This window comes from Anser brachyrhynchus (genome assembly GCF_964034855.1).
Source record: "Anser brachyrhynchus genome assembly, chromosome: 3".
In the NCBI taxonomy this organism is placed as follows: Eukaryota; Metazoa; Chordata; class Aves; order Anseriformes; family Anatidae; genus Anser; species Anser brachyrhynchus.
This window is the reverse complement of record NC_137696.1, coordinates 88,998,184-89,012,981: the sequence shown is the minus strand read 5'-3', so window position 1 is coordinate 89,012,981 and position 14,798 is coordinate 88,998,184. Positions and strand designations below refer to the sequence as shown.

General features: G+C 40.0%; 1 protein-coding gene across 1 annotated transcript in view; it reads right to left on the bottom strand.

Annotated features, from left to right (window-relative positions):
- ME1 (malic enzyme 1) overlaps window positions 1–14,798 on the bottom strand; it is a 180,988-nt gene that overhangs the window by 62,974 nt on the left and 103,216 nt on the right. Inside the window, exon 6 of the mRNA XM_080585663.1 lies at window positions 12,293–12,396. Within this exon, the coding sequence (XP_080441789.1) occupies window positions 12,293–12,396 (104 nt within the window). The remainder of the gene's footprint in view (window positions 1–12,292; window positions 12,397–14,798) is intronic.

The following is a 14,798-nucleotide window of genomic DNA, read 5'->3' as shown; positions in this document are numbered from 1 at the left end:
TCTGACTCTATCAAAAAAAAAAAGCTTAAAAAAAAAACCAACAACAAAACAATTTTAATGTTGCATGACCAAAATACATGTAAACAACTGGACTTAAAAGTATTGCTAAATTTGAATAGTTTCATAGTTTGCTAAAATGTGTGAGAGATGAGATTACTGGGAGAACTGTAGGATTTCACAGACTTGTACCACAAATGTTTTCTGTCCTTAAGTACAGAACTATAAACCCAGATGACAAGTAGGAAAAAATATGCTGGTTAAACAGACTCAAAACTTGTACAGAACCTGAAGTTAATACAAGTTTGATTATATGTAGCAGTTAATCACTTATTAAAAGAGTATTTTTCCTGCATTTTTCTTACTATGTTTTCAGATTTGTAGACTCTCCTGATATTAACAACTGTCATTACAACCTTTCAATTTATCTAATAGGCACTAATAAGCAGGCTCCTATTCATATGTTTTTAAAAGGCAAAATAACTCCTGGGCGTGTTTTCTGGATCAGAGGTCTATCCTGAGCAGGAGCAGTGATGCCAAGTGTCTGACATTAAGGTCTTTAAAATAAAGGGAAACAAAAAGAAGTAATTGACTTAATTACAAAGCAATTATAATAAAATAAAATTTATACTATCATTTAACTAAATATTTACAAAAAGAGTATCTTCTGGAAAAAAGGCTTAGCTTCTTCTAGTAGTGTATTTAGATTTAACTCCATTTTTTATTAAAATCTGCATAGTTCATTTTCATCTAACCCTGCCAGCACTCTCCTTCCAGTAGCCATTTAGGCTTGATATAAAGCAGCAACTAGATGAATTAACTTTGATGTTAAAATCCACCAAATTCTGAAATAAAGTTAGCCAATTAAGTGATACTTCTCTTGCAGTTTCCAAAGTGTAATGTTTGAAACAGATAACTTTCTGGTTTTGTACTAAGCTAAATCCCATTTTAGGAGGAGAAGTATCAAAGTAACGCTGTGCCGGAGATAAAATTGTAAAGAATTTCCTTCTGCATGAGCCAATGCAGGGACAGCAGTAGAGATTCTCACCCCCAATTATTCAAACCTTAGAAAAATCTAAATGAGTAAGGGACTAGAAGAAAAAAAAATCTGAGTTATAGAAACCCTAGTATGTTTTTCAAAATGTTTTCCTTTTTTTCTCTCATGTACACCCCCAGTTATATAAAGATAACCTACCAGTTAACTATTATCTGCTTCTGCGGACACAATCAGCAACTTTGCAATTCCAGTAATCCAGTTATTCATACACATTCCTCTAAAATTACAAAGAGCTTTTGTAATTTGGTAATTAAATGCATGAGCTAAACATATTCCATCATTTATTCAGGCTTTGTTAGCACTGGCACCACCGTGGGCGTCAATGAAGTGTCAGTTAACTGCACTTACATATGGTAGTGGGTCTGAAGTGTCCGATTTCATTTCTTAGCCATTTCCAGGCTAATATTTTTTACAGTGGTGTATAAACACTAGTGATTGCTAATGCAGAAATAAGATGTGCATCTGGAATTTCCAAGAAGTGTCAAAAATACAGCAGACACCAAATACTGTCTCATTACCTCTAGGTTAAATAAAAAGACAATAAAACGGTAAAATAAATAAATTGCACTATCTTGCAGCTCAAAGCAGCAATCTTTATCTGCCTTCAATTTAGCAAGCTCTCAGTGTGCCTTGTTGGCAGGAAAGCAGCGTGGAGAGACTGTGGAATTAGAAGAGAGGTAGCTCTAAGCATTCAAAACAAGCCAAGTGCAAAATCTGCACGCAATCTCTAATTTTACCAAAACTATAACCAAATGTTTGTTAGGTATAGCTGTATAGGTGGAAGGCTACCCCAAAGGACAGTCAGGGTTCTCCTCTATTTGACAATAGTCCTCTCATGCAACGGTAGGAAGGTCACTCAGAGCCAGTGTTTGAAAGCCTTCAAGCACCTAGAGATAGGAATAGATGGTGGGGCTTGATACAGATGTTTAAAGACAGGAACACAGTGCAATCTGAGACACGTTCGGGTATCCACGGCACCTGCACAGAGTTGGCAGATGTTACTCAGAGCGTGTGGGACAACTAAAGTACCTGGACCAGCAGCTGGATGCCAGAAAGGGTACAACACTGGACACTTATGTTTAGGCAACTGGATTGTGCCCAAGAGGACATCTAATTCTGATTTTGTCATCTAATGCTCCAGTTCCCACCTATAAAAGGCAAAAAGTACTACTCTGCAACAGCTTTAAAGGCAGTGTGACTATAAGAAGGCCAGACCGCAAAGTGGTTAGGCAGATTTGATGGAGGACACACTGGAGACATTTATAAGATTGAAAAAGAAAAAAGTCTACAAGTAGGATGTTGTTAACATAGGAAAGACTTAATTTAAGGTACTCTACATTATTTTTAAAAGGATCATACTTATGGATACTGACAATGCATACAACTCAACAATTCATCTCTGACATGCTTTCTGATCCTAGTCCCAAATCCCTGGCAGACAGTTCTTATCATAGGATTCGCACAGCTGAAAGACTAATATGGCCATAAGCTCAGGATAAGGTTAAATACTTCCATTTTACAAGTGCCGTATCACTTGCAAGCTTGTCAGTTATGTTGCTATGGAAGGTCAAAGGGATTACTGCTGTAGGCTCTAGGATGGAAAGGGAAGTCACTGAAGTTTCCACTGCAATTTCTGCCAGTGATAAGACAAGTTAGTAGCATCCAAATGATGAATGTGGTTATGCCAGTGATATTTATTAATGGAGTATTATTTGCAGGCAATTGGGCAGCAACAATGTTTACAGACCTTGGTAGACATAAAAAGAGGGAATTCTTCAAATATATGCCACAATGGCATTGCTCCAGACAACAGCTGACACTTAGGTATTAAATCCCATCGAAGTCATAGGGAAGTTCTTAGATGTTGTGGATATGGTTAAGCCGTGTGCCCTCCTGAGAAATGGATTAATTGTGCTGAACTTAAAAGGCATGGTCCCATCAGGCCTGCAGCAACATCCCTTCTATATCCTCTATATGTTCTTAAATGTTTTGTATTCCACATTTCATCTGAAAAATGCTGTTTACTTTAAAAGGAGAACTGGTCAACACACTGACATTAACCTTGCACTTCGCAGAAACTGTGCTGCCTTAATCGTTTTTCTATCATGAAGCACAATGGAGAAAAATACCTGCAGCTTCAGGAGCAAGGGCAAGATTACAATTTCCAAGCTTTCTTCTTATCCCTGTGATACATAAATCTGCCTGTTACTGCCACAGAGTAACTCTGAAAGTTGTACTCAGGCAAACTACAGGTACTAGTACTATCTGATCTATGTCATTGACCCAAGGTGGTCAACAAGTCCTATGTTAACCATGGCCCTCTGTTGGTCCAGGCCCTCTCATGAAGGGCAGCACTGGGTTGGTCAGGGTAGAACACCCAGTTCAGTCCAAGATGAAACTCTGATCTCAGCGGCATCTTCTGCCCCCTGCCCTCCCACAGCAGGGCTTTATTTTACCAGGAAATCTCACGCTATCGAAGTCCTGCTGCTGTTAGCATCCTGCAGGCCCAGCTGGTGAGCTGCAGAGGCAACCCAAGGGCTCATTCACTGCAGTACCTCAGGAAATTTAGGTGGAAGCACGGGCAGTTGAGATGGAATACGCTGAATAAAGCATGGCAGAGTCACAGTCTAGCAGGGCTCAAGGGCCAGGGAGGGAGGAAGTGCTGAAGTACCTAATCCCATTAGCCAGACTGACAGTGAAAGGAGGTTCTCCTGAGAGTTGAAATCTAGATAGAAATAATTCTTAGCATTTAGTAGGAGAGAGACAGTGATGGGATAAGAGGGACAGATATCTCATTACACTCTGATGCGAATTTATGTCAAAAACTTGATATTTAACTTTACTAGAGTTTCCAAAGGGGGAAAAATGAAAAAGGAAACTGCTGCTTCTGACAGCCTGGAAAACTCCTATACTTCTGTAACAACAATATAAACTGTGTTAAAATATTACATTCACACAAATTATTCAAATAAATCAACATTCACCCCATACAGTTGCACCAGCTAACTTCTACTTGAGAATCCTGGCCACCATTTTCTACAGCTATAAAAGAGGAAGGAACGTAACTGAGATTACCCAGGCCTTTTCCACTTTAATAATCCCTTCTTAAAATAGTTCGGAGAAGAAAAGCCTGAGAACAGTGTGTTCTTCACTTGTTGGGTTTTGTTTGACTGCAGTGAGTCTGGGACATAGTTGAGCATTATTAGAACATGGATATATCCCATTCTGAGCTCAAAAATCAGTTTGGGTACAAGAGGCATATTAAATATACTAAAAATACTCCCCCGCTCTCTCTATCTTGTCCCACAAAATACAAAACAATATCCTTCCCCCCTTCTGTACTGTTTGACAATCTTACTACTTTTTTTTTTTTAAAAGGGATGAATGAGGTTTTATTTCTTCAAGACTCCTCTGCTGATCTTTGCTAAGAATTTCTCTGTGGTCTAGCATTATAAACAATAAATAATAACATTCTTTCTACAAATAAACTTGATGTGAGTAGAGTCTGTCTATCCTGCTATGATTTCACTTCACTGACAGATTCACTTTTCCTTATGCCACTTACTGGGTCTGAAAAGGTTGTAAAGCATGTATTTGTGTCATTTCCAGCAATCACGTACAATTTAGTTTGCAGTAAAGAATCACAAAATGCATATGTAGAAGTCTTTACAGCTGTCAAAAGTTACCAATGACAAAATCCCCAAGAGATTGTATGCCAGAGGCACAGTTGTCAGTGCAGCTCCATTTCTGCTCCTTGTGCTCTGCCTGTTCTGCAAACTGAGTAAAGCAAGAAGATTCTACGAAAAGCTTAGTAAAAGGTCATGCCTCAAAAGAAGGAATAGCACATACACAAGGAATAGCACTGGTTTAAGATTTAGATTTCCTATCTTTTCCAAGCTGGATTTCAGAACTGGAATAGGATTCATTAGCATAGTTCTACTTTAATTTCAGTTTATATAAAGGCCGAAAAAATAACTGTAAAAAAAAAAGTAATATTTGCAAGTGCAAATCTCCCTGAGATTCCATTGCCAAGGGCTTGAAGCTTAGGCATTAGGCAGTACTGTACAGACTTATCTGCTGTGAGCAAATAACCAGATTATTTGGCAGCAAAAAGCAGCATTGCAGGAGATCTAGAAAGACCTTATAATTGTGTTAGAGGAGATTGAGGTTAACTCTACACATTAAATGAAAAACCTAGTCTGACTTAGCCTTCATTTTGCCATGGGGTGACCCTTAAGGAAACAAAATGGCTACTGAGGCCTCTTCAGCTCCACAGTAAGGCAGCGCATCCTGCCTCTCCATCTTATCTGAAGCACTCCCAGCAGTGTTCACCGCTGCTGCTGTTTTGACTGTCACCTAAACCCTGACTATGGAATATTTATATTTATTTATTACTGCTCTGGCAAGCCGTCAACATTTTTCAAGAGCATGCGAGGGAAAGGAAATGATGAATCAGAACAGTTTATATCGCTGTGAAAGCTAACTGTGGTTTTAGATGACAAGGCATAGGCCCTTCCCTTGCCAAGGACGTTGATGGAAGAGGACTCAACTTCTGCACAAAACACTGGTGTTTGGGAAATGATGACTGTTTCTCTAGTGACAAGAGAGAGGGCCTTATTTTTAGCAGAGACACATTGTTATTGGCTATTTATAGAACAGAGCCAAACAAAAGTCTTAATCGAGCTCATCTCCATTATGTTAAGCAACAGGCCCAGAGATGCAACTGAAACTAAAGCTATTGAGAAGGATGGATAGAAAATATCTTGGAAGTAACATATACACATTTTCTTAGTTAGCTGAGGCAGTAATCAATCCAGCAACACCTGCAATCTGTTTTCAGGTACTAGTTAATGAAAGCACAAATGAGTTTTAAAGAAAAATGTGAAGGTAGATAAGCTAGTAAGTATCACAAATCAAATATTTTCACATTTCTAAGTCCAGAAAGAAGAAAAAGGACAAAATTTCGTGGTTGGTTTTGGTATTACAGAAGGCAGGACAAAACCTCGTGATGTAGATTGTGGTGTAAGAGAGAATGGGTTTAATGTGGGATTTTAGAAGAAGGAAGCAGAATTCAGATTTCCTGCTGCGAAAGGTCAGAGCGGGCTGGTTCTGTCCCTGTGTGTCAGCCAACTGTCACCCAGCGATCCAGTCTGGAAAACTGTACCACCAAAAGAACTAGCAGGAAAGAAAGAGAAGAGGGCTACAAGGCAGCTAACAGAAAGAATTAACCGTCTACATTCTTTTTGTGTTGGATTGCTTGTAAGGATATTCATACTGGGGGGGGAATTAATTAATCTGTTCCCCGTTACTTAATGGAATATACAGAAGTAGAGGCCTTCTACCCAGCCTTCTTTTCCCATCTCAGAGTCCCTTGGATTTGACATTAGAAGGAACAGTAAATGTGCACATGAATGTCCCATCTCAAAAAAAATAAAGTAGAGATGTTACTTCTCTTTTTCTCTGACACAGGTAAACCCAGTTGACTCCAAACAGTGTACCTCAGCAAGCACCACTGCTTGGGGAAGGGTTCAGGGCTCCTTAACAAACTTCCTAGCAGTGGCATCATCTCTTGAGAATTTAATGTTGCAAGCGATAATAACTACAAATCATAGTTAATCTCAAAAAATGAAGATTTTCCTCAGGCAAACCAGTGCAGCTGCTACAATTAGGAGGGCTATGAAGATGGTGAAGGGCCTCAAGGGGAAGATGTATGAGGAGTGGCTGAAGTCACTTGGTTTGTTCAGCCCAGAGCAGAGGAGGCTCTGGGGACATGGCATGGAGCTGGGACAGGGGAGGGTCAGGCTGGGTGTTAGGAAAAGGCTCTTCACCCAGAGGGTGATCGGGCACTGGGACAGGTTCCTCAGGGCAGTGGTCATGGCACCGAGCCTGCCAGAGTTCAAGAAGCACTTGGACAACGCTCTCAGACACAGGGTCTGATTTTTGGTGGTCCTGTGGGGAGCCAGAAGCTGGACTCAATGATCCTTGTGGGTCCCTTCCAACTCAGGATATTCTATGATTCTAGGATTCTATAACTAGAATAAAAATAAACCCTGATTATCAAACTATTTCAGTTTTCCTCTTCCACAACGCCCTCCACTATCCAAAGCAATAGTCCACAATGTTTTTGAGTTTCAGGACCTTTTTCAGTAGGCAGACAACCTAAAGGTCCTCCTGAATGGTGTTACCTTTATAAAAGCAAAGTCCACCTGAGAGACTAAGCTGGGCAAGCAAGCCTGACTCCTAGGACCAAGCAGTTTCAGGAAGAACACAAACATATCAGTGACTGGAAATGAAACAGTGGGTGCGTTCAAAGAGCAATTGTAACTGCAGTCAAGGCAGTGATAGGGTTCAGCCTAAGCATCTACCCTTCTCCTCTCTGGCTCTCCACAGTGATCTTCACAAGGACAGTAACGTTTACAGAATGGTGGAAGGAAAAGGTAGCCATGAACTTGAAACATTGGCTCAATGGGCCTGAGTCCCACTGAGGGACAAAATCTCTAAGCAGAAAGATCTTCACCAAGTCTGCCATAGGAGGGAGTTGTTGCAGCAGTATTTCTTTCTGTGTTCCCTCTGAACGTCACTTTCACTTGAACTAGATGGGAACATAGAGGCACAGTGCAAGTCTTGGTCTTGCACCACCACAATTCACAAGAGGACAGAGGCACCAATGTCCTTGTACTCACAATCTGTGTCTGAATATACTGTCAGAAGCACTGTGTGGTCCAACCACGTCCTTCATGATGCACAGCTCTAACTACCTTTTATGTTGATGTTTTGCCAGTATATTCTCTTGCCAGAAGTAAGGTCTGTTTAGAATTAATTGTTTACAAATTGAATTATATTCCAATGTAATCTACTAAATGAAAACATCTATTAAAATATTTGTGTATTTTTCTCTTGTTGATTTGTAACTCTTACAGTTGTTTTCAAAGTTAGATAAACCTTACTTACCATAAAAGACTGTTTTAAAGTAACACATGATGTGAAATTTAACACTGCTACCATCTGTGAATAATGTAATCAGGCAAATGAGGAATAATGACTACATCATGGTAATTTAGGACAGAACATACTGAATTACAATTGTCAGCAGCTTGGTTTATAGATCACAAGCTTAAGAAAAGCACAGCATATGAAAGGCACGGGGAAGGGTTTAATTAAAATATGACTACGCAATGGTACACAAATGTCCCGTGATATTACTTTTCAAGGATCCACTACTATTGCACCTTGAAGTGAAATTGAAAACTGTCACCATCATACGCATACAAGAAGATAATTTCAGTGATATTTCAGTATGCATCACAAATCCACAGGTTTTAGCTTATAATAGGAGTTCTATGCAACTCTTTGGGGTTGTGGTAGGTCAATAAGGAAACAACCTACCAGAGTTACACGATATTACTTTCTATTTCCTTAAAGTTTCTTGTCTGTTCACAGGCCAGAGGAACAAGTCAATATTGTCCCTCCCAATGGTGGACATTTCCTTCCCCAGTGCACAGTGGCTTCCATTGGGCATGATCTGTAGCAGAAAGCAAGCTGCTAGTATGCTATTCTTCCCTACTCTGGCCTTTTTCGGGGGAGTTCAAGATGGAGTTATCTTTACCAGATGTGTGAAAAGGAAGTCTCCTTCAGAAAAAGGGAAAAATTTTCCAGAGCCTTTAAATCCACTTTTTACATCAGACAAGGAAAGTCCCTGTTATTAAAAAGGTGCTTTTGTCCTCTCCCCTCATCTCTTGTTCCATCTCTAGCCTACATATTTTCCTCTCAAGTGTTTCCATAATCCCTTCACTGTTGTATATGAATACCTCTTAGCCATTGATATATTTCTCTTTGCATCATCTCAGGCAAGTAGGGAAGAAATAGAAACTGGAATAAAAAGATTGAGCTATTTCTTCTGGTTATACAGGAAGTCTTGGTGCATCGACCCCAGCTATCAAAGTATTGTTTAGCAAACCCTCCTCTTCTTCTTTTTTTTTTTTTTTTTTTTTGTAAACACAGATATTTAAGAATAACTTGTCATTTGGAAAATCTCACTTCTGTATAAAATGTTTTATCACCCATTTCTCCATAGGGTAGAACATAACAAACATTTCTGAATAGGTTTTACAGTTTGATTTACATTATTCAGCGATGAAAATATCTGTCTGTTTTTTCTCATGTTATAAAACATTCCTTCCATTTAGAATATTGTTATTCCCTTAAATTACCGCACCAACACAAAAGCAAGAAACACCTGGTAACATCCCCAGACATTCTAGCACCTGCCCACAGAAAGGGCAGCTGCTGGCACCAGTAATAAATAAGTAGACAGATACAGATATAGGTAAATAAATAAAAGCTGTTCGCTGGCTTTAAGCCAGAAGAAATCCAGATACTTTCCATATGTTTCTGCCTTCTCACATCTGGGATAAAACACATTGTACTAGTTTCATTCTGCCATGGTAATACACTGGATACTGTACCAAAATCTTTTAGCAATGGATGTTTTAAGCCCTGTTTGAATTTTAATGCTGACTCTTTCATAAATAATTTTGATTTACAAGAACAGTTTTTTGGAGGTGAATAGCAGTGAAGGCAAGAAGGGGAAAGTATTATAGTTCATGAAACTGTACCTTCATATGACATGCTTCTTTATAACGTACTTTATTATGTACCATAACATTTTCTCTATAAAGGTGGTGTTCCACCATGATACACCATAAGTGATGCTGCATCAGCTTATAAAAATGTAGATTTTCAAAATTTAACAACCAATCAAGGTGATACACGTCTAGGAAAATTCCCCTGGAAGCCAGTAAGAAGCCTGTATAAAGTGCACTGCTCTGTACAGCTGGCTACTTCCACACGTTCCCAGCAAAGCGGCTGAAACCTCACTCCCAGTTCTAATAGCATTTGGCTTCTTTGGAGAACTATGAGCGTAAGAAAGACCTAAAATAGGTATTTAATATAGTATTCCAACTTGCAGTCTTTTCTCTTTAATATATTTGTCATCACCTTTGAAGTTTGTCTTTAAATTTGTCTTATTAAAAAGACATGCCAACTTTGTGCTTTGTAATGTTCATGGTTATGTATGTCTTAGAGGTAAATACTCCATGGTACTGAAAACATAACAACAGAACTTCTCCCATTCTCTGAATTGATTAGGCAATATTAAATAGGAAAGCTTCTTCTGGAGTACCATGGCAATAACTGCCAATAAATATGGCTAACCTAAAATGTATCAGACCAAACATGAATCTAAGACTTGTAAAGAAAACACTCCTCCGTGAAACAGCCAGCAGAAGGCTAAGAAAAGTGAAAAGAGAAAAAAACAAAGAGAAACTTTCACAAGGAAAAGATGAGCAGCATTCAGGCAAAGTATACAATTACCTAGATCACTGCAATAAGCTGGCAAGAGAAAATAATATACAATAAAGCAAATCACAGCCTACATCTTTAACAGTCAGACCCATCATACCAGAACTAACTGCAAGCACTGAGTCTCCTAGTGACAAGCCAAGGAGAAATTTTAATTTAGGAGCATATGAAATTGAACAGATTTCATAGGAAATTTGAACAAATGGACTTGATTTTGTCTTAGCTGCATCACTTTTCCCTTCATCTTAGCAAAAGAGTATCATAACCAATTTGGATGTTGTACTACAGCCAAAACAACTTACAAGTACAACATACAAAGTTTGAATTATAAATACTCCACTTCAAACATGAAATAAAGGACACCACTGTAGACCACGACAGATTTAGTTGAGAACGAAGTGATCTTTCAGAAGGTCAAGATAACATAAATTGCTAAAAATTACTCAAAATTAGTCTTAAAGATGTTTAAGTAAAAAGAACAAGTCAACCAGACCTTCAGACATTATTGAGATAATATTCTGCTTGACACTGATGATTTCCTTCAGTGTATGATTTAAATGATTTTAAATGGACTACAGTTCATTTTAAAAACAAAGGGTGAGTTAGGGAATGCTTTAAGATAGAAATTCTCAAAACTCAGTCCACAGAGAAATTTGTAATGGTCCAAACCTTCTGTGAGGGAGGTGGAAATACACCACTTTTATCTGAAAGAGAATACTCAAAAGAGGAGCAGATGCATTACGGGGCAGAGCCAAACCAGCAAACCACAGATCAAGAGCAAGGGATTCTCAGCCAACTGAGGGTGATGGGGAAGAGTGTAGTAATATGTGGAGGAATCTGTGCTTCAAGCACGGGAATTAATACTACCTACTTGCCCAAGTTTCTTTTACACAGGAACTAGGGAAGGAAGAACAGAGGTTGTACATATCCAGGGAAGGTCCCAGCATGGAGTCAAAACATGGATGGGGCACAAGTTGAGACCAACGAGTTGGAAAGTATTTACAGGTCCCACACCTCAGTCCTGGCTTTACAGTTCACTGCAGACATAGATAGCATGTTTTGCTAAGGATCCTGGTACTTAGGCTATTTTAGGTATGCACACTGAATGCAGGGCTAGAACTCCAAATATTTTAATGAACAAGGAAAATGTGAACAAATGTGTTATTGACATGAAATGTAATATTTTATGCATCATGTTCTAATAATAAATTTAACTACTTTCTGTATAGGAGAAAAAGAGGCAAGAAAAAGAGATGATTTAGTATAGGTCTATACCATGGCATTTAAAACCAAAATACTAGAAACTTAGTCCTGTTTTGGTTTGAATCAGGGCACAAGCAGGGGTTGGTCATCTTTTTTTTGTGTTTGTTTTTTTTGTTGTTTGTTTTTTAATAGAGGAGAGTCAGTACAGAGCAAATGTAACCCTAAAACCTGGAGAAAAAGAAGATGAAGAATTTATCACAACTGCAAGAAGGCAGCAGAAACAGCCTTTGCCAGGTACGATACCTTCTTTCACACTGCTGACATCTCACACACAAAGTTGGGGAGACAAAGAAGAACATGTAGGCACTGCACTAGGCATAGAAAATTATTAGGCAAATACAGTCCAAATCTCATAAAATAGTTTGAAAAACTAGTTCACTTATCTCAAGATAAATGTTACCACTCATGCAATGAATTCATAAAAATACAATATTTAAGGCAAGTTAGAGAGAGCTGATCATCTTATAAACTACAATGCTCAAAATAAAAACATCAGGAACCTAGCAACTCTGTTCTCATCGTTCTTTCTTCCTTTCATAGCTAACGACATTTATTTCTCCCAAGATGAAGTTCACAGTGGAATTCTCCAATGAATAGCACAAATATATCACATACCTTGAAGTCACAGCTTCCATGAATTCATCAAGGAGATCATCATAGGCTTGACCTCTGATTCTCTTGTGTCTCAGCCCAATATACAAAGGATCTTTCAGCAGTGCCTGTTAAAAAAAATGTTTGAACTACTACATGAACAAGTTACACTAGTACATTCTACGTTAATAAGAAGGGGGACAACAATACAGTGTTTGAGGATTAACCCAAGCATATGAAGTACATATCCATTTATCCACCTCTATATAAAGACTGAAGAAATGCAACAAAGAGATTAAAGAAACAGCCTTTTGTATCAAGGAAAATGGATACTCTAGTATCAAAGGAAGGGTATTGTTTCCAAGTGAAAAAGTAAAAGTTTAATCTAGGAAGTCAGGTTTCAAAAGTATCTTTTAAAGCTTTAGTTAGTACTTTTTTTTTTCATTACATCCTGACAGCACTCTGACATTAAAAAAGATGTTTTCTTTACTTTTATTATCATATTTCACAAATGTCTCCCAAAGAACACTTAGTCCATCATTTCAACTGTGTTGACAAGCTGATATTCAGATAATGTGCTGCTTTCTAAAATTCAATATGCGAAAACATAAACAAGTCATTGATCTTATCCTTACAGCTTTCTAAAGTATCAGTTTAGGCTACAGCATTCTTCGTCTCAGTTATCCACGTCCATCATTTGGATACGGTTTCTGAATTTTTCTATGCTTAAAACTTGCAGTTTTTCTTCTTTGAGACCTATGATCCAAACTTTGCTCTACGACCACAAAAACACCAAGCCCATTTTACTCCATGCCTTCACTACTGGCTAGTTTTGTTTTGGTCTGATTTGTTTCCACATAATAACTTAGAAACTTACTAAATGCATAAAAGTGTTTTGCAATCCCTTTTGACAATTCACTCCATCTACAGCAGGCTCAACACTTTCAGTGGCTCTCCCAGGATCACACACACAAAGACACTCTCTGCTATTACATTTTACAGACCTCTGAAAATGAATAAGATAATTTCTCTGTTGTATCTAGTATACAATCCTTCCACATGAGGCCAAACAGCTTGCAGAATCAACCAGGAGCTTGACTAAGCACTTGTCATCTGAAAACAATTTCCAACCCCAACACCACTGCAGAAACCTGTACACCAACTTCAATTAGGAAGACATCGTAAAGAAAAATACAGACTGCCTCTCATTGCAGGAGAGAGCCTTCAATGAGCAACACAAAGTTGTATTGGGTTTACCTGGCAAGGTTTTGGTAGTACGGGGGATGCAGGGGTTGCCTCTGTGAGCAGAGCCCAGCAGCTGCCCCATGTCAGATCAGAGCCAGCTCCAACTGGCTCCAAAAGGGACCTGCTGCTGGCCAGAGCTGAGACAGGGAGCAATGCTGGGTGGGCCTCTGGGAGAGCAGACTTAAGAAAGGGAAAAAAAACTGCTGTGCAACAGCATCTGGGAGAGTGAGGAGTGAGAAGCAGCCCTGCAGCCCCCCAGGTCAGTGCAGCAGGAGGGCAGGAGGTGCTCCAGGCATGCAGCAGCAGTTCCCCTGCGGCCTGTGGAGAGGCCCCTGGTGGAGCAGGCTGTCCCCCTGCAGCCCATGGGTCCCACACGGAGCAGATCTCCACGCTGCAGCCCGTGGAGGAGCCCCCGGTGGAGCAGGTGGATGTGGCCTGGAGGAGGCTGCGGCCCATGGAGAGCCCCCGCAGGAGCAGGCCCCGGGCCGGAGCTGCAGCCCGTGGAGAGGAGCCCACGCAGGAGCAGGGGGTCTGGGGGGAGCTGCCGCCCGTGGGGGACCCGTGCTGGAGCAGTTTGCTCCTGGGGGATGGACCCCGTGGTACGGAGCCGTGTGGGAGCAGTTGTTGAAGAGCTGCTGCCTGTGGGCAGCCCCCGCAGGCTCAGTTCGGGCAGGACGGCATCCCGTGGGAGGGACCCCGCGTGGAGCAGGGGCAGAGAGGGACCGTGAGGGAGCGGTGAAGATGAAGCGTCAGGGACTGACCGCAGCCCCCAGTCCCTGTTCCTCTCTGCTGCACAGGGGGAGGAGGTGGAAGATGGTGGATGGGGGAAGGTGGTTTTGGTTTGCTTTTAGTTTTTCACTGTACTAGCTTGCTAGTGACAGCCAATAAATTGTATGTCTCCCTATGTTGAGTCTTTTGCCTGTGATGATAATCAGTGATTAATCTGCCTGTCCTTATCTCAACCCAAGAGGTCTTTTCATCATATTTTCTCCCCTTTTTCCTTCGAGGAGGGAGAGTGATAGAGTGGCTGTGGTGGAATTTAGCTGTCCGGCAGGGTAAAACCACCACAGGATATTTTAGAGAAGTGCCTAAATTCTTTTTACAGAACTGAAAAACCCTTGGGTCACGAGACTCATAAGTAACAAACTACTGTACTGGTCTACACATAGGGACATTTGTCTCTGCCTCACTTTTCTTTCCATTTCAATAAAACTTTGAAAAGACATCACTTACAATGTTTAAAAAATAATAATAAAAGAACAGGATTGAAATCTGATTTTTCTGA